The 25,751-nt window shown below is 49.7% G+C and overlaps 1 protein-coding gene across 3 annotated transcripts in view; it reads left to right on the top strand.

Annotated features, from left to right (window-relative positions):
* Positions 1-6,489: 6,489 nt before the first annotated feature.
* Galnt16 (polypeptide N-acetylgalactosaminyltransferase 16) overlaps positions 6,490-25,751 on the top strand; it is an 86,588-nt gene continuing 67,326 nt past the window's right edge. The window contains exons 1-2 of one of the 3 annotated variants that reach the window (XM_004837329.4): positions 6,490-6,853; positions 7,239-7,528. In XM_004837329.4, the coding sequence (XP_004837386.1) occupies positions 7,352-7,528 (177 nt within the window). In that variant the 5' untranslated portion in view covers positions 6,490-6,853; positions 7,239-7,351. Of the gene's footprint in view, positions 6,854-6,938; positions 7,529-11,065; positions 11,213-25,751 lie in introns of those variants that run through there. The other 2 variants (XM_087195312.1, XM_013067539.3) reach the window with 2 other exon arrangements.

A 25,751-nucleotide genomic window follows, 5' to 3' on the forward strand; every position in this document is an offset into this window, starting at 1 on the left:
GATGAAATGGCAATAAAGAAAATTATATCCCAGTTATTTGTCAATAACTCTTGCTGGGGCAGGGAATAGTTTAAAATATTAAAATAAGTAAGTATAATCCTAAAATGCTGACCCTAGAAAGGACCTTCTGAGTACTTTTGTACAAGAGTCCATTTATTGATTGAGCGACGATACTGGGAGTTGAACCCAGGGTATCCACACTGAGCTGCATCCCCAGTCCTTTTTGATGTTTTATTTTGAGGACAGGGTCTTGTAAGCTACTAAGTTGCCCAGGCTGGGCTTAGACTTGTGATCCTCCTGCCTCAGCCTTCCAGAGTGCGGGGATTACAGATATGTGCCACCATGCCTGACCCCCAAATCCTATTTAAACACGAGAAAGAGGCTCAGATAGGTGACTTTCTAGGGTCACCAGGCTGGGTGATAACATACCTGTGACTGAAACCCAGGTTTTCCATCTCAGTCATCCTAGCTCCCCAAGAACATACTAAATGCTGTAATTCTAGGTAGTGGCCTTTGTAAAGATGTGATCCAGAGATGGAAGTGAAAACAAACAATTAGATATATACATTTAGAAATTTCCTCATTGTGTCCACTTGAAATCAGTTAATTCCGGGACAGTAATCAGGAAAGAAATCAGTAATTGCAGGAAAAGCCAGAAATTAGAATCCAGTTGAAAACAGTCTGATACACGCCTCCATTCACACACACAGTCATATGCACAGACACTGGCAGAGGACAAAGGTGTTGGTCCCAGCTGCAAAGTCTTGTCCATTTCTCCTGCCGGACTCCAAGCTAAGGTCAGGGGTCAGGCAGAGCCTCTGAGCAGCAGCACAGTGCCACCCTGTACTGGAGGACCCACAGCCCTTGGAACTATCCTCGCTGCTGGAAGCATAGGGTGGTGGTATTTTCTTTCTGGGCAGGCAGTAGAAATGTCAACCTACTAAGAGGAAACCTGTGTGTGGGCATGGGGCAGGGATTCCAAGGGAGAGGGAAGGAGGTGGGGAGGAGGTGGCTCTGCCACCTCAGAGCTCCACCACTGCTGGCTCCAGGAGCCCTGACAGACAGCCTAGCTGCTTACCACCACCTATCAGGAGGAAACTCAAGATTTATGCACTGATAAAATGGCAGGATGGTTTAAAAAAATCCTTTCTGCTCTGGCAGCAGCTCCAGACACTATGGACAATTTCAGTGTCCAAACCAGATTGATGGGCTTTTTCATGGCTTTAGAGGGTGGCTTCAGTGAGAGGGGACATGTATGACTGTAAACACTGGTTGTAAAACCCTCAATTGCTTTGAAATGGTAAATTTCCAGGCAGTGTGATCTGGTGTTATACGCCTCCTGCATTAACGGCTTTTTCTTCCTGTTCAATTATTTTGACTTGTAAGCGAATAGAAATTACACCCAAAATACATCGATAGATGTTTTCAACCTGAGAGCTTCAAAATATATACCAACCCTGGGAAAATTCCCTTAATTTCCACTTCCCAGTTTCACAAGGTAAATGGAAGTATCAATTTTAGGCACTATTGGACTGAAGAAAGGCAGGACTAGGATAACACACCTCTTCAACTCATATTCTCTCTGGCCTTATCGCCTGACCTCTTTGATACTGAGCCGAAATTTGTACAAACTCTAGATCTAGGGCTTCATCCTGATGTGTACCAGGTGGTGAGGTCCAAATGAGTATTGCTAAGAGTGTGGTCCAGGGGCTTGAATCCAGCCACCTCACAGAAGCAGAAAAAAATGGCAGTTCTCTGTATCTTCATCTTCACACAGGAGATGCAGAAGCCCTAATTTCTGATGTACATTGTCTCCCCCATACCTCAGTACTGGGCTCATAAGCAGCCACCCAGCAACCTATTTGTCCCACCTATGCTTCTGGTTTTTCATCTCTGACTGGCCTGTCCATTCCTCTTCCTTCTCTTCCATTCCTCTTCCTCTGTCCATTATCTTCCTGAGCTCCAGATCTGCATTTGTAGATGCCTTCCTGGAGCAACCACAGAGAACTCAAGTGCAGTTGAACATGCCTTTCAAACTTGCTCCTCCTGACTCCCCATTTCTGTTCATGGTTATCTTACACCAAAACACTTCTCTGCTATGCAAGAAATTTACATGTTATTCTCAAATATCTTTTTCTCTCTTCACCTCCAAGATCACCAAATCCTCTGAATCCACCTTTTTCTCCAGCTTACGTTACTGTCCAAATCTAGGCTCACAGTGTTGTTTCCTTGGCTGCTTGCAATATTATAATGATGCCCCTTCACTAGTCTTTATTTTTCTCAATGAAATTTATAACCAATCACGTCACCCTGTTTTAAAATTTGGACATTTCTTTTAGACTTAAGTACAAATTTCATCAAAGGCCTAGAAGACATATCAACTGGTCTATGTCCACCCTTCTAACCTCATTACCATCGCCACCCCCTCTGCCATACACACCAGGCCGCTCACCATTTCCTGTGTTCCCGGATACTCATGCATCTTAGCAACTTTGGCTTGCTCCTCTTCCCAGAATTCCTTTCCAGATCTATCTTACCCACCTGTTCATTCTTCAGGGTTTCAAATGACTTCTGACTTGTGAAGATGCCCCCTACTTTGCTTCTATAGAGGCTATTATATCATATTTTGATTTTTTTTTTTTTTTGGTACTAGGGATTGAACTCGGGACCTTGTGCTTTGGAGGCAGGCAGCAGCACCAGTGAACTAAATCCCCGACCCCAAATTGTGATTATTTTTGTATCTATCCCCACTCTCAATTACAGGACCCCTTAGAGGCTAGGGGTAGACCTTGTTCTTTTTTTGGGTACTGGGGATCGAACTCAGGACCTTGCACTTATGAGGCAGGCGTGGTGCCACTGAGCTAAACCTCTGGCCCTCATTTTTGTATCCCCAGTTCCTAGAAGTACCTGGCATGGTCAGGAAGAAAAGGAATGGACTAGAACTCACATGCCAGCAGGCAAACAGGCACTGGTTCTCTGAGAGGATGATTTGGGGCTTTTATGGGATTTTTATGGGGATGGTGAGTAACATCAGTGTGTCACCCTAGATATTTATTCACTCAATCACCTACTCTGCACAGATATTTAGTGGGTGCTGCCAAGATGCCAGTGCTAGAAACTCAATATACAGAAGTTGCTGCCAGTCTCTGCTCAGAGGAACTCCCATTCAAGATGGAGAAGCACATGGTAGGTGCTGGCCTGGCATTCGGTGGGCCATCTGGCCTGTCTGAAGACCTTTGCCACTCAGCTCTGCAGAGGCTGTAGAGAAGGGGAAGAGGCAAGGGAGAAGGTGGCAGAGAGGGCAAGGTCAAGAGCCTTAGAAAGGGCTCTGCCTCTGAGACCAGTTGTGCTGACCAGTTGGCTTTATTTATGCATTTCTCTTTTGTACGAATCCCTTGCTGTTAATAAAGAACATTTGACACATTTCTAATTAGCCCACAGACTCTGTGGGCCCATTATTCCCAAGTGTGACAGCTGGGGCATTTCACGATCAGCAATAACATTCATAGTTCTTGCAGTTGTCCACCAGAATCAAGGCCATTCTGTCTCTGACTTCTGATAGGACCACAGAAGACTTTGTCACACTCTCTTGGGGCAGCAGGGTTTGGCCCCAGCCAGACAGCTTGGGGAGGGAGTGAGCTGCTCTGAAAGAAGCACTATTAGGAGAGTTACTACCCTGACCCACCCTGACCCTAGATGAGTTGTCCCTTTATCTGGGCTGTAGTCCTACACCCATGTCTCAGGTGCTGAAGAGAGAAGTGCATGCTTCACAGAGCTACCCTGCCTTTTTTCCCCCTTCCCTTTCTCCTTCCCTCCCTCCCTTTCATCAACAAATATTTAATGAATGTATACTGTATGCCATTACTGTAAGCACTGTCCTAAGCACTAGAGAAACTGGTGAACAAAATATAGAAGAACCTCTGAGGCCTGGGTCTGCAGTTAAGGGGTAGAGCACTTGCCTAGCACGCTCTCCCCTTCATTTATAGTGGTTTATAGAAACTCAATTTATAGATGACTTTTCCTTAGAGACAGTTGATATATTCATGCAGTCAGGTGGCAGTAGGTGGCATATGCTCCCTTGGATGGTTGGTGACCTTTGCAGGCATCAGTCTCCTCATCTGTGAAATGGGGATAGAGCACTGAATTCTGAGATTGTGTGTCTTCACAGTGTTACCTGGTAACACACGTTCTGTTCACCATCCCAGCCTTCTTTCCTGCTTAGAGCACATGTGGGCAGTGCAGGAAGGAAGAGTTCAAACCAGATCCCTCACCTATCCTCTGGGCCTCTGCTGCAGCCAAAGACAGAGCAAGAGGCTTCTGTGCTGGCCCAGGGTTTCAAGGGTAATGTGTAGACAGGCCGGGGCCCTGCCTGCTCTATGCTTCTCCTCTGCCTTGCCTCCAGCCTGCTCCACACAAACTCTGGAAGAGGCAGTCACCTGGCTGTGGAACAGGACAGTCTGTCCTTATTGGCCTGTAGGTGCACTGGGAGAGGTCAGCCTGGGGTCTGTGCTTGGCAGCAGTCCCCTGCATGTGCCCTGACCAGGCCCCTCAGGAGTCCGATCACCACCAGCACTGGCAGCAGATCTGCAAGGGGGCCTCCACGAGACGGGAGGTTGCAGGCACTGGATTTTACATGCCTTCGTTCATCCAGTTGCTCCCAGCAATACCCAAAGTTAAGGGTTGACAATGCCCCCATGTTACAGTTGGCAACTTCCTGCCCCTTCCTGCCATCCCCTAGGAAGCTCCCACCTCAGAGAGGGCACCTGCCACTCCTTTGTGGTGGCAGGGGCAATCCTCTCTTGGGGTCAGAACTGTCAGGCAATGACAGCTGGTCCCAAGTCCTGGGCAGTCAGTAGTGAGACTTGTAGAAACCCTGTACATTCTAGCTCCTCCCTCCCTCTCCTCACTGAGCCTTCTTTCTTTAGCCACCAGAAATCCCTACACTTGCTGTCAGCCTGGCATGGCCCAGCGTCATCCCCTACACCTAAGGGTGAGTGTGGACCCTCCCACCATGGGTTTCGGGGATGTCTTTGGATCCTACATCCTTTTACCTGGTTCTCTCAAGATCAAAGGCAACCAGACACTTGTAAACCATGCTGGAAGAGGGGAGCGGCCTATGACAGCAGAGCCTTGACCTCCTGAGAGCATGTGTGAAAATGGAAGCACTGGGAGGGCAGTTCCCTTACATGTCAGTTGACTGGAGATGCCTCTGGAGCCTGATTCCTAAGGAACGTCTTCCTTGGCCTCCCTGGATTTGCTCCATGATTCATATGGAAACCAGGCTGGATTGAGAGTGGTTTTCCCCATCTATGCCAATGAACCCTAGCCCCAAGATGGTCAAATTAAATGTGTCAGGCAATGAAGATACGGAGGAGTGAAGTTGGCCTACTGCTCCAGGGCCGGGGCATCTCTGCCCCTTGCCCCTGTTGTTTGTGACTGCTACACAGCTTGTGCCTCAGACTCCCTGTTACTTCTGTAGCCCCTTTCTGAAACCCTCTTTGGTGTACCCTCCTCTTTGTAGGGTCACAGTCCTGATTGGGCCACTTTTGGACTTGTCTAGATGTCCTTGTAATTAGTCTTCTTAGTCAAGGTATTGTAGTCGCAATGATAACCCTAGGTTTTCTGGAACAAACAAACAACCGCCTTGGATTGTTCTCACTTTAGTAGAAACGTACACATCTATTGTGTACATGGTTTAGTCCCCAGTGCTGGAGAAATGGAGAAACAGAAAAGCACCACACTATTTCACTTCCACGCCTCAGTAGGGCTGATGGTATGGTTGGGTAGGACATGGCCCTGAGACCACTGTTTGCTTGATTCCCACAGGTGGCTTTATTTGCAGCCCCAACCCTACCTTCAGAAGAGCCACGATATCCAGCAGCATCAGCAGGGACCAAACTCCCTGCCAACTCCGCCCTTGGGATCCAATGGCTTCCTGAGTTCAGACTCTCCCTGCCTGGCCAACCTCAATTCCACCAAATCCTTCCCAGCATCCAGTGCTCTCCCTTAGCTCGCCAAATACTTCCACCTCTGGACCTTTGCTGGGGCTGCTATTCATATCTCTGCCCTCCCCTTTTCCAGTCTCTTAAGGATTTATTCAGATTTGTCCACCTTTTCTGAGAAGCCTCCCCAAAGACCACCTTGCACTAAATGATGTCCCCCTCTGTGATCCCTACTTCCTTATCTCATATCAGCTGCCCTGTGCCAGATGCTGTCTGATTTTCTAGTGCTGATCCCAGTCCACATTGTTTTCTGCTTGGAGTGAGAGTAGTTCACAGCTGATTCTCATCACCTCCAGCCCACTAGCTGATTCTCCATGAAGTCTGTGTCCTTGTCTCTCAGCACTGGGTTTTGCACTTTGTCGAAGAAAAGTGTCAGAAGACTGGCTCTGCCCATTAATTAGCTCTGTGCCCTTGGAGAATCATAGTCACACCTCTTTCACCTCCCTTCTTTCTCAGGAAATGATGATGATGACACGAGTGTTGACCCCTAGACAGTGAGGCGGGGTGGAGGGAAGCACCGTGAAGGCTGGGACCCCGGGGCCAGTGAGAGACATGGAGTGGCAGTATCCTATTCTCCTTGCTTTGGCTGCCAGGCAGTGCCGTCTTCTCTTCTCTTCATTCTCCCTGAATGTCAAGTGCACCAGCTTCCAATCCCTCTCTGGAGCGGCTCGAAATCCTAGGCTGCAGAAGATTCCAGTGCAAACTCAGACTCTGCTCCCCGCCCAGCCACCCCTGCCCAAGGACTCTCGGAACACACCTTGAACCCCCGCGCCAGAGCGCAGTTCGTAGCGCCGCCCGGAACTGCAGCTTCGTGGCGTGGGCCAAGGCCGGGGGTCGCGCATCTCCAGCCGGTGACTCAGGGTTGCTCAGTCAGGGGTGGGTGTGGGTAGGCGGGCCCGACGAGGGCAGCGCTAGGGCAGCCGCCGAGCGAACGGTCGCCGAGCTGTGGGAGCCGAGGCTAGTTCAGGCCCGTCGCCATTCCGCCGCGGGCGTCCGTCTCGCCGGGTCCCCAGACGCGGGAGGAAGGGCTGCGCTACTTCCCACCGGGCGCGCTCCTCTGCTAGTGCGCAGCGGCCAGGGCGGCCGGCGGCGGCGGAGCGCGGAGCCGGTTCCGCTCCCGGATGAATGGGCGCCGGGAGACGCGCGCCGGGTCTGAAGGGCATTAGGACCGTGAGGATCGCTCCGCGCTCCTGTCTCTCCCTAACACCCGCCCGCCCTCCTTTTTCTGCTCTGCAGGACTGAGCAGCCAGGCGCGAGAGAAAACAAACAGCTGGGGTTAAGAGCGCCCCCGGCCCGTCCCCGGCCCGGAGAGCACGCCGGCCCTCAGCCCGGGCGCCCGTCCGCCCACCATGAGGAAGATCCGCGCCAATGCCATCGCCATCCTGACCGCAGCCTGGATCCTGGGCACTTTCTACTACTTATGGCAGGACAGCCGAGCCCACGCAGCATCCTCCGGTGGCCGGGGTGCGAAGAGGGCCGGAGGGAGGCCGGAGCAGCTCCGCGAGGACCGCACCATCCCACTCATTGTGAGTCCGCCCCGCGCGCCGGGCGTCCCGGGAGCCGAGGGCGCGGGGCCGGGCCCGGAGATGCGTGCCCGCCGCGCCGGGCCGGCTTTGTAGACGCTCGAGCATTCCAGTTCGTTGTTATGGCAACCTCTGCCGGCAGGGCGCGGGGGGGGGGCCTGGGTGCACGGATGGAGGGAGGGTGACAGCGGGTGGGGGCTGGGAGAAAGTGCTGCAAGTTTGGTGGGCCCGGCGTGCACGCGCTACTGGGAACGTGGCGGCTCCCTCGGCACTGCGCCGCCCCGGCTGGGGGCTGGCGGCTGGGGGCTGGGGGCTGCGGCGCTTGGCCTTGTGCGCAGCCGGAGCGCGGTGGGAGTCGCGCCGCCGAGCGCGTAGGTGGCGGTGCGAAGCGGGTCTCCAGCCTCCCGGGGGTAAAGGACGTCGGGTTGGGGGGTGGGGATCGAAGGGTCGCTACGCACCGCTCCTGGCTTAGCGCCTTCTTCTCACCCCGGGTCAACTTGGACTTGTTTCTCCGGCATTGACACCCCCGGGGCTTCTCTGGTTTGGGGAAAGGTCTCGTCCTGTATGCGTCCCTCATCCCCAACATTAGGGTCCAGCACCTCAAGTGAGCAGCAGCGTCTGCACTGGGCTGTGCGATGCCTTGGCATGAAGTCCACCCCGTTGTCCTGGCCAGCCGGGAACAAAGGCGGTGTGGCACGTCCGGGCCCTCGGCGGAGCTGCGGGGGCCCTCGGCGCTCTGGGTACTCGGGAGAGGGCTGCGAAGACCCAACCTCCCTGCAGGGGGCGTTCCTGCTGCCACCTTCGCCCAGGCTCCTGGTGACAGCTCCTTGTAGCCAAGCAGGGCACCTGTTGAGGGAGGGGACTCTGGGATCTGCCGAGAGGGCAGTGCCCTCCGTAGCGCGTTCTCCCAACGGGAGCAGGTGGTGAGTGAGATTCTGGGATGACCCTCGGGACAGACTGCTGGACCCGGGCAGCCTGGCTGGAAGAGGACAAGAAGTGAGGCGGGGAAGGGTGCGTTTTTAACGTAGAAAGATCTGGGCCTGGAGGAGGGGTGAGGAACCCTTTGGGGAGGTACAGGATCAGGAGGGCTGAAGCTTGTATGGAGTAGAATACAGGACTCTTGTTCAAAGGCCACTTTGAACCCCAGGAATATGGGGAGGGTTGGTGTGGACGAACTGTCATATTCTCATCCTGCCCCAGATTCCACTCCCATCACCCACTTGGGAAGAAGTAAAAATCCTCTGCAAAGGAACCATTATTTCTGGGCCTGGCCTGAGGGGATTTAGGGGTCTGGGACTTTATCCCAGATCCCAGTCTGGACGCATCTTGGGGTAGCCTAATTAGGGGGAGTGTTTCCTTCTGGGCTGTGGCCCTGTTCCTAGGACACTGCTCCCAAAGCACTCGTCAGTGTTTGGACAGAAAGAAGGAAAAGCCTCTTGTGCTAAGACCCCAGAGTCCTGAGATCCTGGTGAACTGACCGGCTGGAGCAGGAACCAGCCAAACGGATAGGGCCACGCCCATGGAGCCCGGGCACTCCAGGAGTCCCAGCTGCCTTCCTTCTCCCTGGAGGAGAGGACCAGCCCTGCTCTAGGAAGGTGGCCCCGGGCCTGACAGGGTAGAGGCAGGCTGGCCAGAGGCTCTGTCCCTCTCTCTGGTGATGAGATGGGAGGTGGTTAAGAGTCTGAGGGAGGGCAAGGAGAAGAGAGAGGGCGCTGGGAAACTTGTCTCTGAATCCAGACCTTGCTGGGCCCCTCTGTCCTGCTTCTTCCAGATGAGAGCCCACAGTGTGTGTGTGTGTGTGTGTGTGTGTGTGTGTGTGTGTGTGTGTGTGTGTGTGTGTGTGATCACTACGGGGGAGATACAGCACTAATTTCAAGGCGTTGAAATTGAAAGTTGTGGCAGGACATGCTAGTGAACAAGCTCTTGCCTCTTCTGATTCCCATGGCAGGTTAGAAAGGGGCTAAACTTCAAGTGTGAAGGAGAATCTTAAAGAGCCTAGGAGCTGGGAAGTGAAGGTGAAGGAAGAAAGGAAGGATGGAAGTACCCAGGGGTGGAGTGGCAAGGGCCTTCTCTACCCACTGAGGTGCACAGCCAGCTCCCCTTCTGTCTTAAGCTTTAGCCTTGGATGTCTGCTCCTCAGCATCAGTCCTGATCATGCACTGCCCTTGACGCTACCTTGCACTGTATTCTTGTCTTTGAGTTGGTTCACTTCCCTCTAATTCTCAGCTATGCATGCAGGGACTATGCTGGAAGCTCCTCGTATCCCCACATCGATGCACACAGCAAGCAAGCTTAATAAGTACTTCTTTTATAAAGGAGTGCAGTAGGATTCTTGCCTATTTCTGGGAGTAGTCAATGGGCCAAGCTTCGGATCCTCTTGATAGTTATTTGCAGCTCTGCTCTGACCAGGTGAGGAGGTGAAGAGTCCACGCTCAGTCATCTCCAGGAGTCCAGCCCTTTGTTTACCCTAAAGGGGCAGGTGCAACTGAGCATTTGCCTTCTTCCTGAAATTTGTGGTAACCACTTGCTACCCTCTCATTTCTAAAACATTTCTCTGTCTGGTTGGGCCAAGACGTTGTGTATGGGTTTTCAGATTCTTGGAGAATGAAGTGGCCAGCCCTGCTCTCAGAGGCTGAGCAAATTCAGACAAGCGTCATCATCACTTGCCCCCTGGGAAATCAGAGAGCTGGGAAAGGGAGGGGCCGCATGTGAGCTGGATCCAGAGTCGGCTCCGTGTTCACACTGTTGGGTTATTTGAAGCCAGCCACATTGCTCCTGGACCTCTGAGACACTGTTTAGGATTGTGGGGTGTCGGTATGGCAACTGAAAGGCCCAATTTCTCAGGGAGGTCCTCAGTTTTGCTATCTATCCTACTGACAGTGCATGTGTCGCAAATTTCCATGTGAAAAATTTGGTCATAGAATCTGTGAAAGTAAAGGGAGATGCTGATTCCATCCCTGTCTGGCTGCTTATGATGTGGCAAAGTCTGTGACCTTTCCATGCTGTACCTTATGGGCCAGGCCGTGCATCTGGGGACATCCCCTTGAATCTCCACTGACATCCACTGGCACAGGGAACCCACTTGTGCAGGAGGTGGAGCAGACGTGGCTGAAGTCTGAGCCTCCCAGTGGGGGAGAACGTTTGTGGTTGTTTTGATCTGGGACTTAGGTTTTCCATATGCCAGTTCTTTAACAGGCATGGGTGGGAAGCCAAGGTGTTGCAAGGAATTTCACTTTACATTATTAAAAAAGACTCCCCATTATGGGTGTTGTCAGCATAGATGTACTAATTTGCAACAACAGTTTCCTATTTAAAACCATGAAAGATTTAGGCAGGAGTTTTCCTCAGTTGGAGTTTCTTATCCTGAAAGTGAGGTACTGCTGAGTAACCATGGACAAACTATTTGCCATCTCTGGACTTGGTTAATCTCTGTGTTAAATTTCAGTTGAATGATTGACAAGGTCTACTGATGCTTTGACAAACCAATGACAGTTTGCTTTCTAGAATAAGTAAATGGCTTTAAGGAAGCTCTCCTGTGAGGTTTCACCTACTGAGGGACGTGTGCCTGCCAGAAGGTCTTCCAGTGACCTTTCAGGCCTTGCCTGGATCCCTACTTACCTAAAGGGGACACTGAGGATGGCTTTTCTGGCACTGTTTTCTGAGAGCAGAGGATGCCATAAGTTCTGGGTGAGTTTATATTTTATTTATAATGTGAGCATTTTGGAGCTGTAGAAATATGATTTGCATAAATGACAGAAAATTGGTTTGTATTTAATTTTTCTAGGTGGCACAGGCATGAAAGAGGGTGGGGAGGGAGAAGCACAAACACCCACAGTTCCCTTTGCCAATATGTTCAGATTTAAAGAGCCCAATTTCCTGCAATGGAGTGTATTTCTGGGCCATTTTGAGACCTGCCCATAGGGCACAGGGACAGCCTACAGGACTCTGAGCTTGGTGGGGGTACAAACAGCCTAAGAATCTCCTTTCTGGGAGGCCCAAGGCCCAAGGGCAGAGGATTAGTTTGAAGGTGCTGCTCATTCCTGTGGTAGGCCCTTTATTTCTCTCCTAACAAGAATCCCCCCACCAGCCTCATGGGGAAGCATGGCTTCCTTGTGTGGTGGCTGTGTCTGTCAGCTCAGCAAGCAGAGGAATCCCTCCAGTCTTCAAATGCCATTGAAGGCGGCCATGGAGGGGGCACCTCTATCAAGGCCAGGCCAAGCTGCTCAGGGGACTGTCTTGCTATAATGGAGAAAATCACCCTGAGGTCAGAGGGGAGCCTTTGGCCAAGCAGTTCATTACAGTTACAAGATTGAAGATTTATAATCTGCCTGCTTTTTGAGAAGACCAGAGGCACCTTCTCCATGACCAGCAGGGCAAAGACAGACGGAGGTTAAACTGACGCAATCCCCGAGTCTCCTGGAAAGGAGCAGGGGAGCCAAGCTTGCAGACAAGAGGCCAGCAGTGATTACACTCAGGCACTAAATTTGGTTCACTTAATCAGACAGTGCTTTTGCCTGGTAAGGTTGCAGTCTGCATATGGCCCCCTCTGAAAAGGGTTTCAAGTGGCTTACTCTCTCCCTCTGAATGCCTGTGGTCTTTGATCATCTGTTCCTGTCCAACCTTTGTAATAACCATCTACTCTGTACTGTATTTTTGGTGGCTTCATTCGTTGGATACTTTAATGGTGTGTAAGTATCTTACTTACAAGCTTTACCTGTTTGAATCCCTTCAATGACCTAATGAGCTGGGTACCACTATTAGATCCATTTAACACACAAGTAAACTGAGTATGTTTGAATCTAGGTGCTTGTAACTCTTAAGCCCAGCTCAGGCCTTCTTTTTCCTGGAATATCTTCAGGGCAAGGTCCAAGTCCGATAGACCATTGGTCTTTCATCTCTGCAGGCTCCACCTCTGGGATTCAACCAACCGTGAATTAAAAATAATGGGAAGAAAATGGCATCTATCCTGAACATTAACAGACTTTCTTTTTTTTTTTTGTACCAGGGATTGAACTCAGGTTCTTGTGCTTGCGCAGCAGGCGGTGAAACTACTGAGCTAAATCCCCAGCCCCAGACTTTCTTTCTTGATCTTATTCCCTAAATAAAACAGCAGAGTGACTATTTACGTGCATTTATGTTGTGTTAGTCATTATAACCAATCTGGACAGGAGTTGGAGTATACGAGAGGATGTGCGTGGGCTCTAGGCAGATTCTTTGCTATTTTATATAAGGGACTTTGGTATCAGTGGATTTTGGTATCCTAAGTGTGGGTCCTAGAGCCAGTTTCCTTTGGATTCCAAGGGACAGTGGTATCACTGTGTCTTTCCTGATGTCCCTAGACCAGTACTTTGCTTGTATGCACTCCATAAACACTTGTTGGGGAAGACTAGGGAGTGTAGCTCAGTGGTAGAGTGCTTTTCCAGAGCATGCAAGGTCCTGGGTTCCATCCTCAGTACTGGAAAAAAAATTTTTTTTAGGAGAGTGGAGATGGAAAAAACCATACAGAACAAAATGTTAGCAGTAGGAAAGCAGGGTTATGGGTGGGCAATACCCTCTTCCATTTCTTTTCCCCCAACATTTTTTTTTTTTTTTTTTTTTTTTTTTTGGTACTGGGGATCAAACTCAGGACCTTGCACTTGCAAGTCAGGCGCCAGAACCACTGAGCTAAATCCCCAGCCCTTCTCAACATTTTGTAATAAGCATCTATTAACATTATAATGATAAAACCAGTAACAACATTATAGTGATAAAACCACTAAAAGTAATTATTTAAAAATATTTGATGACTCGATTAGAATTACTCTTGACTCCTCAAAGTATAAACTTATCTGCACCCCACAACTTCTGAATCCCCCCCATCAGTCCTTAGCATAGAGCCAACAGAGAAGGCAAGAGCCTGATTTGGATTACACTGTGGGTTCCAAGGAATGGACTGGACCAATAGGTAAAAGTTCCAGGGAGAGAGATTTCCCTGCAGCAGAGGGAAAATTTTTCCAACATTGGAGTGGCTCAAAGGCCACCAGGGTGTCTCTCCAAGGCTGTCAGCAGCAAGCAGCAGGTGGGGGAGAGAAAAAGACTTGCTGTTCTGAAAGAGGGGCCAATTATTGCACAGCAGGAGACCTGGCACCCGGGAAGCAGGGCCAGCCTGGCCCAGCAGGGCCCAGCACACTGAGCCCTGGAGGAAGGTGAGAAAAATAAACCTTTAACTGTTGCAACACCGTCACCCTTCCTTTAGTGCAGCCAGGCAGGGAGGGAGAGAGGGGTGGTCAGAGGCAGAGCTGTAAAGTAGGAAGCACTGGTAGTCAGCACCTTTCTTGCTTCTCAGACTGGTGCTACAGAAGTGTTTCTGCCCAGTAGAGTCCCACCTTCCTATACCTCACCTCCTCTGTTTCCCCAGTCCAGCCCAGATACGGCTGGTGAGTTGCCTGTCCTGTCCCCCAAGGCCCTGACCCTTACTTTCCAGGGCAGCGCTGGTGGCAGAGCCACTGAGCTGTATGTTTATGCAGGGGGTGCAGCCCAGGCCTGCCTGTCTCTCTGCCCCCCTAGAATTCAGCTGCACCCTTGAACAGTGTCTGGTGGAGGCAGCATGGCCACCTAGAGGGCTGCTGTGAACATTTCAGAACAGGTAGGAGTGGGGGCTTGGGGATATTGTGGGGACATGGGAACCCTGCCCATTACACTATGAGGCAAGTCTACCTCAGGACCAGCCTCTCCACTTTTCTGAGCCTGTGAGGAAAAGCTTCGCATTGAGCTTCAGGGCACCAGCTGTCTGTGCTGCTGTTTCATAAAGTGAGGTGTGGCTCCATGTGATCAGGGACCACACTGTCTCAGAGCTCAGAGGGGAACACCTCTCAGTGTCGCAGACTTGTGAGACCTGCTGTCATGGCATTCCCCTGGCCCAGGATGGAAACAGGTGCTGGCCGTCGGAAAGGTAGGTGCCAGCAGTTAGAGAGAGGATGTGAAGGAATGCCGTGTGAGCACTTCCCGTGAGTCCCTTCTATTCTTTGGGCTTTGGTTTCCTATCTGTCAGATGAGGGTTAAACTGCAGACCCCAGCTCAAAACATATATTTTTTTTTGTTAGTACTAGGGATTGAACCCAGGACCTTCACATTGAACTATATCCCAGCCCTTTAAAATTTTTTATTTTGAGACAGAGTCTTGCTAAGTGGCTAAGTTGCTCAGCCTGGCCTTGGATTTGGGGTCCTTCTGTCTTGGCCTCCCCAAGTCCTGGGATTACAGGCATGTACCATGCCCTGCTTCTTTCAAATCATCTTTGACTTTGTTGAGCATGCCCTGCAAAAGTGAGGTGGCCCTCAGCCAGGGCTCCAACCCTCACGGTGCTTGGCCTAAGGAGAATAAGGCCAGAGGGTGAGGTGATCAAAGAGCCAGACCACTTGTGTATAGAAATGCTTGAACCGGGCTGGGGATTTAGCTCAGTGGTTCTGCTGCCTTCCTTGCAAGCGCAAGGTCCCGAGTTCAATCCCTGGTACCAAAAAAAAGAAATGGTTGAACCCATTACATTCTCTTCTCACCTAGCAGTTGAAAGTATCTGTGCTCACATCTAGGGTGCACACAGACCAGAAGGAAGGTACAAAGACCCTGTCTTTGTACACACAAATAGCACAAAGAAATACAAATACACACAAATAGGGCACAAATAGCAGAAGACAGGCATGGAATTGCCCTGAGGCCAAGCCTGGAAATTAACTGTGTTTAGAAAAATCAGTTGAAGTAGCTTACTAGTTGGTCATCTGGCAACCTTCATCTTTTCCTTGGTTACAAACACAGCAGATGAGACAAAACAAGAGGAGGGAATTGCTAGGAGCTGCCGAACACACTGAAAGGTGATGCCAAAGGACTGGGCCAGGAAGGGGCAAGCTAGGCGGGACCTTTCTCTCACCTGCACACACACAGATCAGAGTGCTGAAGGCATCCTTTATGTATTTCCTGAGCACCTTCTATGTGCCAGGATTGTCACAGGCACTGGAGGTAACAAAATGAGTAGACCTGGAACAAGCTACCATCCTAGTGGAGGGAGGAAATAAATAGACAAACACAGTTCATTAGGAAGTAGCAAGTACTGTGAAAACAAAAGGCAGAATAAGGGGGCAGAAAAATGGGAGAAGGTTGGCCAGGAAGGGCCTCTCTGGTGAGTTGGCATTGAGCCAGGGTCTGAATGGAAAGAGTGAGCCTCGCAGACATCTAGGGAGAAAGTGTTCCAGACAGTCAAGGCCCGGCCGCCGTCCACAAAGGGTGTGTGCCCAGTGTCCTTGGACAGGGCAGCTTGAACAAGCAGAAAAGCAGCCTGAAGTGGAGGCCACATCATTAAGTCCTGTGGTAAAGTCAGCCTGAAAACATGTCCCTGAACCACCAGGAAATGATACATTACACTCAGCATACAGGCGTGGTACGTCAGGGAGCTGTGTCATTCATTTCAGAACATTTTCCAGCGTGATGATCAAATTTGTTTGTAAGAATTGGTTCTCAATGTTCTATTGCTTGGACTATTTTATTTCCTTAGAGCGTGGGGTAAATGAGGTACTTGTGTGTGTGGTGTGCGTGTGATATATAGATGGTATGTGGGTATCCTATGTGGTGTGCAATGTCCCTGATGTGTGCATGGTGTGGTGTACTGTATGTAGTAGTGTGTGTGATGTATGGTATGTGTGTGATGGTGTAGTGTATTGTGTGTCGGTGTGCAATGTGTGGCACATGTGTGGTTTGTTTGTGATGTGTGCCTGCTGTATTTGTTATCATGTGTGATATATGGTGCGTAGTGTGTGATGTGTGATGTGTGTGGTATGTGTATGGTATGTGTATCATATGCGATGGTGATGGTGTATATTGTGTGGAATGCATGTGTGATGTGTGGTACGTGTGATGTGTGCACAGTGTGTGTGTCATTTGTGCTGTGTGCCCGGTGTGGTGATATTGTGTGGTGTGTGATGTGTGTGCGGTGTGGTATGAGACTGGTGAGGGGCAGAGAAAGGATGCTGCTGAGGAGGTTCAAGACAGAAGATGAGGGGCCCTTGTTGGGGATGGTTGGGACGGGCCGCTCTGGCTGGAGAGGCCTGCATGGGCAGGAGCGCTCCCTGTGCTGATACCTGATTGAGTCGCCTTTGTTTCCTGGTCAGGTGCACGGCGGTCTCTTCAGGTATAGCTCAGACTCTAGAACTGGTTTTCAGGTGATACAGAAACTCGAGGTTTTTTCCCTTCTGAGAAGCTGAGTCCCTGAAGGTGGGAGGCTTCCTGAGACAGAGGTCGCACTGTGTAGGGTGGCTGAGGCCTGCCAGCACCGGGGATCCCATGCAGGAGTGGATGCAGGGGCTGCTCTGTGTCTGAGGTTCAGGTGGCTTCCCCTGTGCCTGGGTGACCGGTTCCATGTGTGTCCCCGGCACGCTTCGGGTGCTTCACGTTTTTGTTTCAGGTCCCCAGACTGCTGCCAGTTATGCCCTTTCTGAGCTCTGGTCAATACTCTTATCCCTTTATTTTCTCACAGCAGTGGGCTTTTTGCTTCTTCAAACAGACTGTTGGGGAGGGCTCCTGACATTTCAAGGTGCCCGGCCTGGGATGGCACAGTGGGGAGAGCTCCTGTTGCTCTCCACAGTTTCCACATCATGGTCAGTTCTGGGGGGTTTGTTTCTGGTGCCTCTCAAGTCTGGGACCTGATTCTGCTTGGAAACCTTTTTTCCCTCTCTGTGAAATCTCTCACAGGAGCTGGGAGATGGAGGCTGGTGGGGGCTTGGGGAATTATTCTGGGGGTCGGGGTAGGGCCCAGCCTGAGGCTTCGGGAGAAAAAACACATTGTTCCACTAGTGATGTCTGCTGTGGTTTCAGTGGCTTGAAGGGGTGAAGTGGTCAGGACTGATCATAGCCCCTAAACAGTTCACCAACCTAAGAGGACAGATGAAGAAAAGGAATCAAAGTACAGGGCCAGCACCCTGCAAGGACCAGGGCAGACAATGCAGGGCATTTGGGAGCAGGAAGTCCAAAGTGACTCTCCAGTAGAAAGCAGAGGCTGACCACGGTAATGTTCTAGTACAGTCCTGGTGCCAGCTGTAGGGACACAGAAATAACCGGGGCCTTCCCAAAATACCAGCAGGAAACGACACATCCCTGGATGCAGCCCAAGATTGCCAGTCCCTGGTTTGGATAGCCAAGAACACAGCTTCACCTAAATAGCCCTTGTAGACAAGCAGGGTTCCTGAAGCACACCTGGACGTAGCCTGGGGCTGGGGCTTGCAGAGCAGTAGGGATGGCCCCCAGGAGGACTCAGGAGGGAGCCCAAAGAGCTGAAAGCCAGTGCTGAGTGCAGGTGAGGGCCAGCCACAAAGAGCGTCTGAGAAGGGGCTGCAGAGGGTAAAACCAGTGTGCGGCCACAGGCCCGAGCAGGAGTGTCCAGAGGAGCTGGCCCATAGGTTCCCCAGAAGCCCTGTGAAGAGCAGCAGGGCTTCGAGGAAAGCTGGCATGCGCCCAAGGGTGAGGTGAAGCCCCTCCCCTGGCCCAGACCTGTCCCAGCCTCGTGATAGCCACAAGGCACATGGGGATATTGGACATTGACAATGTGGACAGTACAACCAAAGAACAGAATCTTTAATTTCATTTAATTTTCTTTGATTTACACTGTAAAGCAGACACTCATTTCAGTTGTTGGAAAACTTTTAGTAGTGTTCAGAAGAACTTCGACTTGTGGAATCTATAATCTCCAACCCTTTTAATGTTTTGAATTTGAGATGGAGTCTCACTGAAGTTGCCCAGGCTGGCTTTAAACTTGCAATCCTCCTGCCTGGGCCTCCCTATTAGCTGGGATTACAGGCGTGCACCACCACGCCCAGCTCACATGTACAGATCGTACACTTTTTTGTTTGTTGTTTTGTTTTGTTCCGTACCTGAGATCAAATTCGGTCCTTGTGCTTGCAAGGCAGGCGCTGGAACCACTGAGCTAAATCCCCGGCCCCCAGCTCACATGTAATTTTTATGAAATCTCAAAACAGATAAAATACTTGTTATGAAAATTTAGTATCTAGGTTGAAATGCATTGTAAAATACACACTAGACTTCAGATGTAGCATCAAAAAAAGAAAAATATTTCACTTTTATGTTGAAATGATGTTATTTATGTATACTGGACTATATATATATAAACCCAGGGCCTTGTGCATGCTAACCAAGCATGAGTTGTACCACTGATGTACTCCCCCAACCCCTATTAACTATTAAAATTAATTTCACTTGTTCTCTTTTACTTGTTTCGTGTGGCTACTGAACATTTTAAATTACATGTGTGGCTTGCACTCTGTTTTCATTAGAAAGTGCTGGTGCTCACGCTGGTCTGGTCCTTTCTAGAGCGCTAGGAGATTGTCCCAGGAAGGTTACACAGACAGAGAACAATGTGTTTGTACAGCCCAGTTTACCTTCTCTTCGAGATAAGTCCTTTCTGGTTCAGTTGCTGGGGAGCTGTTGGTAACTAATTCGCCATCATCGGTGAGCACAGGACACCTCCCAGCATGTGCTTGAGTTCTTATATCATCATTAAAATCAAGGTCAATATTTTCTTCAGCGTCTTCTCTTTTAGAAATCCCTTCTCAGCTCTCACTGTGATGAAAATGAGTTTTGGAGGAGGAGTAAGAGCAATGGAGGCAGGAAGCCTTTTACTCCCCTGGAAAGGAGAGGGATTAGTTCTAGTCTGTTGCTTTTGGTGTTTCGTCTTTGTCCTGTTAGAGCCAGAATGACAAATAGGTTTCAGCTTTAATGCCAGCTCAGAACTTGTGAAAGTGGCAAGCTGAGGCACCATGGTGAGAAAGGTTCTGAAACTGCATCTAGGCAGAGTGGGCAAGAGGCTGTGATCGATTAGCTATGTCTGCACAGGGCTTGGAAGGGGGCCGTAGAACATATACCTTGTAGTTACTAATCCTGTGTTAGATGAAGTGGTCTTCCTGGGGTGATTTGTCTCCACACTGGAGAGTGGTTATGCTTTAAGATACTGGCCTCTTTGAAGAACCAGGATGAGGTTTCCATGGAGTCAGAACATGGGCAGAGAAGATAGTAGTCATCTCCTAGGCTAGATCCTAACTAAGGAGATGTGCACAATTTTACAAAGTTTTTCTGTCAGGAAAATCTCATCTTCCTTCCTCTTATTTAGTGAGGGAAACCTTGGCTGTAGTTTGGGACCAGCCTACTGGCATCAAGGAGGCAGAGCCATAAACCCAAGAAGTACAAGAACCTGAATGGTCTGGGATACCAGGGGTAGGCTGGCACTTGGTCTTTTTCTTTCTTTTCTCTTCTTTCCTTAGAAGCAGGTGCTGTAGATTTGAGAACATTTGTGGCTTTTTGATGTGAAATTTATGTTTATGGCTTTGTTCAGGATGCAGCTTGGGGGTAGTATTATGAGCACAGACATTGGAGCCAGCGTGTTGGGGATCTGTGTTCCAGTTCGGGCACTTAAGAAGTTATTTAAGTATTCTGTGCCTCCGTTTACTCACCTGTAGAATGGGAATTCCTTCAGCTATAAAGATGAAATGAGTTAATTCGTGTAAGTTCAGAATTGTGCCTAGCACAACTGTGCTACTATCCAAGCATTAGCATCAAGTTGTTAGCAATAAGTTGTTATAGTTTGTTCGCTTGTATGTTAGTTATCTGGCTATATAACAAATCACTAAGATTTACAGACTTAAAACAATATTCATTTATTTTCTTTTGTTTCTGTGGGTCAGGAATTGGGGAGTGGCTTGGCTGAGGCCTGGGGGTTTTCTCACAAGGGTGCAGTCCCATGTCAGCTGGGGTGTAGTTGCCTGAAAGACTGAAGGTGTTTGTCCCAGACAGCCGGGAAGTTGGTGCTGGCTGCTGGCAGGGTGACCTTGGCGGGGAGCTGGCGGGTGGGAGTGCTGTGGTGGCAGTGCAGGCTGGGTACTGAGTGTGGCCTCTAGTGATGCTGGGGTGATAAATCGGACTGAGCCCTTCTATATGACAACATGCTGGTCAGACACAGGCAGCAGGAACGTCAGTGGGGCCTGAGCAAGGGCTTGGTGTGGCGATCCTGATTCCAAATCACCTGGTAAGGTCATCCCGGAATGGTGGAGGGCTAGGCCAAGAAACAAGACTGGCAGTGGGGGAAGAGACCTGAGTTCACCCCGAGGCCACTGTTCAGTCCCCAGGTCACACAGACTCCGAGAAAGCCCAGCTTAGAACAAGGTGCTCAGGCTCTGAGGGGGCCACCCTCCCTGTATCCTGAGGTAATGGTAACATTCATGCCTGCTATTGATTTCTCCTCATTTAAAAAAAAAAATATCTCTGTTAAGATACACAGAATATAAACTTTACTATTTTAATCATTTATAAGTGTACAATTCAGTGGCATTAAAGACATTTATTCACCTTATAAAACAACCACCACATCTGTTCCCAGAACTTTCCTTCCCAGACTCAAATTCTTTCCCCATCCCTGGTTTTTGTTTTGTTTTGTTTTGTTGAGACAGGGTCTCGCTATGTATTTCAGGCTGGCCTTGAACTCATTATGTAGCCCAGGCTGGCCTCGAACTCACTATAATCCTCCTGCTACCATGCATGGCCTCCTGGACTCAAAATTCTGTTCCCAATAAACACTGAATCCCCATCTTCCCACCCCTGTGCAGCCACCATTCTACTTCCTGTCTCTCTGAATTTCATTATTCTAGGTACTTTATACAAGTAGAATCATATAAATATTGACTTTTCGTGGTGGTTCATTTCACTTAGCTTAATATCTTCAGTGTTCATCTGTGTTTTAGCATGTATCAGAATTTTCTTCCTCCCCCCTGCCCCGCCTTTTTTGCTGTACTTGAGGTTGAACCAAGCTTTTTAAAATTTAATTTAATTTTTGTATTTTGAGACAAGGTCTTGATAAGTTGCCTATGCTGGCCTCAGACTTGTAATCTTCCTGCCCCGGCCTCCTGAATAGCTGAGATTACAGGCATGCACTACCATGCCAGGTAGAATTTCCTTCCTTTTTAAGTGGAACAGTATTCTATTGTATATTCATTCCATTTTGATTATCCATCCATCCACCAACAGACTCTTGGGTTACCTCTGCCTTCTGGCTACTGTGGATAATGTTGTTTTGAACGTGGGTGTTAAACTGTCTATATCTATGCAAGATCCTGTTTTCAGTTCTTTGGGGGACATACCCAGAAATGGAATTACTGGATCATATGGCAATTGTATTTTTAGTTTTTTCTGAACTGCCATACTGCTTTTTTATTTTTACTATTTTTACCAGATAAGGGAGTGCCAGGCACCCAGAGTGGTGCTTTCCCCTTTTGAACATGCAGAGAATCTCGGTGGACTGCACAGGGCTCCTGGAGGCTCAGTAACTTGCCTGAGGCCCCTAGCTGGTGGAGGCGCTGGGATGAGCCAGATTCAAACCCAGAGGCCAAAAAAATCTCTTTCCCCCCATCCTGTACTGGTTCCTGAGAAGGCCAGGCTGTTCTCAGTACCAGAGAAATGTCCCTTTCCTCCTCATGGGGCACAGCTGGGGACATGGCCTTTAGAAGAGTCCCCTCCCCTTGACTGCAGTCAGCTGCAAAGACTGCGCTTGACTGATGTGATTGTAGTGACCCGGGGAAGGAGAAGAACGTCAGGCAGGTCACAGCTGCAGTCACTGGAGTCAAGGAGGAAAGCAACAGCTTGGGCAGCTCAGGACTAATAAAATTCCAGGGTCTGTCACATGCCTGAGACCAGGGCAGCAGCTGCTGCGTTGTCCACAAGCTGTGCTACACATGGCTTCTCCTTAGCCATCCTCTGTACGCCAGATCGGCAAGTCAGCATTTGCTCTTGACCTCCACCATCCTGGTAGACAGTGAGCACTCAGGACTCCTGCAGTGACTGAACCTCCAGGGCCTCCTGTGTGCCAAGCTGGGGCTAAGAGCTTAAGACTAAGGGTTGCCTGTATCCCCACTTTACAGATGGAAAAACAGGCGCAGAGAGGCCAGCTCCTCAGTAGCAGGGCTGGCAGAGAAAGCTGCCAGCTGGGCTCTGAACCATGCAGGCAGAGCTCTCTGCCAGGAGACACCCTGTTTCGGCTCCAACCTCTGGGGCCTGGTGCATGTGGTCCCACTCAGAGCCCTCACTGGCTGACTCCTGGAGGGGCATGGAGGAAAAGGGGAGCAATTCCAAAGCTGGGGCCAGGTCCCTGCAGTCTGCTCTACACGCAGGGCACGCAGGGCCCTTGAGCCTGGTGGGGGTGTCCCTCCCCTTCGTCTCAGTGGCAGGACTGGAGCTGCATCCCTGTGTCACCCTGGCACTGGCTGAGCCTGCCCTGCCTCCCGGCTTCCTGTGCTGAGGTGACCCAAGGAGCCGCGGCTGCTCACGCACACTGACCTCATTCTCAGTTCATCCCAGGACACGGGCATGTGACTCATGGTTCTTAAGTCTCTTCCTAGAGCCAGTACTGTCTCCCCACTGCTCCAGATGAAGTCCTCAGCTTGGGGATGGGCGCTAGGTAGAAGCTGAGCTGTGCCCCCAGCCTGTCTAAATCCCAGGCGACCATGATGGTCATTAAAGAAGCGGTTTCCATTTTGAAACTGCTTCCTGCTAGTAAGCACTTGTATACACAGAGCACTTCAAAGCCCAAGCTTTGGGGTTATTAATTTTCCTAAGTTACATGGTGGGGTTTTTCTCAAAGGACCTATGAGAGACATCAACTGATGAAGATTATTTTTATCCTAGGTGAGTTTTTCCCTTAAGTGTAGATCATCCAGTTGCATGGGAGGTCTTGTCTCTTTCAGGGGTGTAAGCTGGGACCATCCTTGTGGTCCTCCGGAGGCAGTTCCTTATGTAGTTCCCGTGCACACTGCCTGCTCGGACATAGTGTTGTATGGAGGCCACAGCTCTGGAATCTACTGGGCCTGGGCTCAAATTCCCCGCTTTGGTGATCTCTGTTGTGCCCGCAATTCCGTGTTCCAGCCACACAGCCCCCTTTCTTTCCATCAGCACATCTAGTCATCCTATCCCAGGACTTTTGCACAAGCTGTGCCAGGATCACCCCACTCCAGGTTGGCTTCTCTTCCCACCCCACATTTATTGCTTGTAGAACGATACTGTTGTTGTTTTGGGTTTTTTTTTAGTTCTTTTATTGGTACATTTTAGGTATACAATTCATTTACATTTATCATTGGCTGCTTGTACCTGTATATGATGTATTTTGGTTCTTATTTTTTCCCCATTACCTGTGTGCCTTTCCCTATTTACATAGATTTCATTTCCTTTTTTTTTTCTTTTCTCATAGTTTTTCCTTTCCCTCTTTTCCTTTCCCCTTCCCCTCCCTTCACTCCTTCGGCTTTGGACCTTTTTTCCTATTTCAAATGATCAATGATTCATTTTAATCATTTTAACCCTTGTTTACACTTTCAGTTTCTCACACTAGAGAAACTATTCGGTATTTACACATGTGTGTCCTATTTATTTCACTTAAGAGTATGGCCTCAATGTGCATCCATTTAGCTATAAATGTCTCTAATTTCTCGTTTTTTATGGCTGAGTAGTACTCCATTTTATAAAAAAACCACATTTTCTTTATCCAGTCTCCAGTTGATGGGCACTTGGGCTGCTTCCAAGCTTTAGCTATTACAAACTGTGCTGCTATGAACATGGGTGCACATATATCACTGTGATATGATTCTTTTAATTCTTTTGGGAAGATACCCAGCAGGGGAATAGCTGGTTCAAATGGGACCTCTACTCCTAGTTCTTTGAGGTATCTCCATACGGATTTCCACACTGGTTTACACTCCCACCAACAATGGAGAAGGGGAACGATACTGTTTATATGCTGCTTCCTGCCCTCTATCTCCCCGCAGCTGCTGCACATGCAACTCATGAGAGAAAAGGTGTTCACTTCAGGGCCACCAGAACACCCTGTCATGCAAATACCTGAAAATATTGGCCAAGCAACCCGATGTCTCTGAACCTCAGTTTCTTCATCACTACACTGGCCATAATTGTGGCTGTGGGGATTCCTTTAAAAGATGCTCACCATCGTGCTGTGCCTGCACTGAACAAGCCCATCACAAAGGAGAGGTCAATTAGTGACATTCACTTGGCTACTTCTTGAGTCCAAGCTGTCTGTCTGCTGGCTGGGCGGGGCCTGGGCGGTACCTGGCACCCAGGCATGCAGTAAATGCTGGGTCAGAAGAATGTTGACCACTGTCAGGATGGCCAGTGTCTCTGCCCACAGCTTGGCCCTTCATGGGCTGTAGAGTCCATGCCTTTGTTGCCATGGTCACATTGGCCTCTTCCTGGTCACACTTAGGCTGACTCTGGCTCAGGCTGGTGCAGAGCTTGGTGTCATATTCCAGGGAGCTTTTCCAGGGTAGGAAAGAGTGTGACCAGGATTAAGACCACAGACTTGGGATGGGGGTGTAGCTCAGTGGTGGAGCACTTGGTTGATATGAATGAGCCCCGGGGTTTCATCCCCAGCACCACAAAAAGAAACAAAAGAAAAAAAGACTATGGACTCTGAAGTCTGACTGGCTGGGTTCAAAGCTACCTGCCATTTACTAGCTGAGTGACTTTCAGTAAGTTCCTTAACCTCCCTGTGCTCTGTTACTGTAAGTGGTGTTAGAATGATGCCCACCAGTTACTGTTACATCATCATCCTCCTCCTCCTCCTCATCCTTCTGCTTTCTCAGCTTCCTTGTGTCATGTATTTATTCATTTATTGCTTAACTACTTAAGCAATTTCCATGCATCAGGAACTGTGCAGGGTAAGCCAGCCATGCTGGCACACACCTGTATTCCCAGCACTCTGGGAGGCTGAGGCAAGAGAATCACAAGTTCAAGCCCAGCTGACACCATTTAGTGACTTAGTGAGACCTTATCTCAAAAAATCAAAAGGCCTAGGGATGTAGCTCAGTGTGAAGGCCTTGGGTTCAATCCCCAGTACTGCAAAGGAAGGCAAGGAGGGGAGAGGGAGAGGAGAAAGAAGAGGAGGAGGAACTATGCTGAGAGCCAAGGAATCCCTGGAGGAGTTTACAGAAAGACTGGGGACAGATGATGACAGAGGTGTGGGAAATACCAGAGGAGAGTGCAGGTTTGGAGGAATGGATTCCAGTGTGTGGTGTTCACCCTTGCCTTGTGCTCCCTGGCCCCCTTCTGAGGGAGTTAGATACTTTACCTTTTTAGAGCTGGATGGGGCCAGGAAGACCCATGATTTCTTCCCCATCTCCACCCGAGCACCTGTGAGGAAAGGAT

This window comes from Heterocephalus glaber, unplaced genomic scaffold (genome assembly GCF_053883595.1).
Source record: "Heterocephalus glaber isolate CG9 unplaced genomic scaffold, H.glaber_assembly_v1.0 deba00001608, whole genome shotgun sequence".
In the NCBI taxonomy this organism is placed as follows: domain Eukaryota; kingdom Metazoa; phylum Chordata; class Mammalia; order Rodentia; family Bathyergidae; genus Heterocephalus; species Heterocephalus glaber.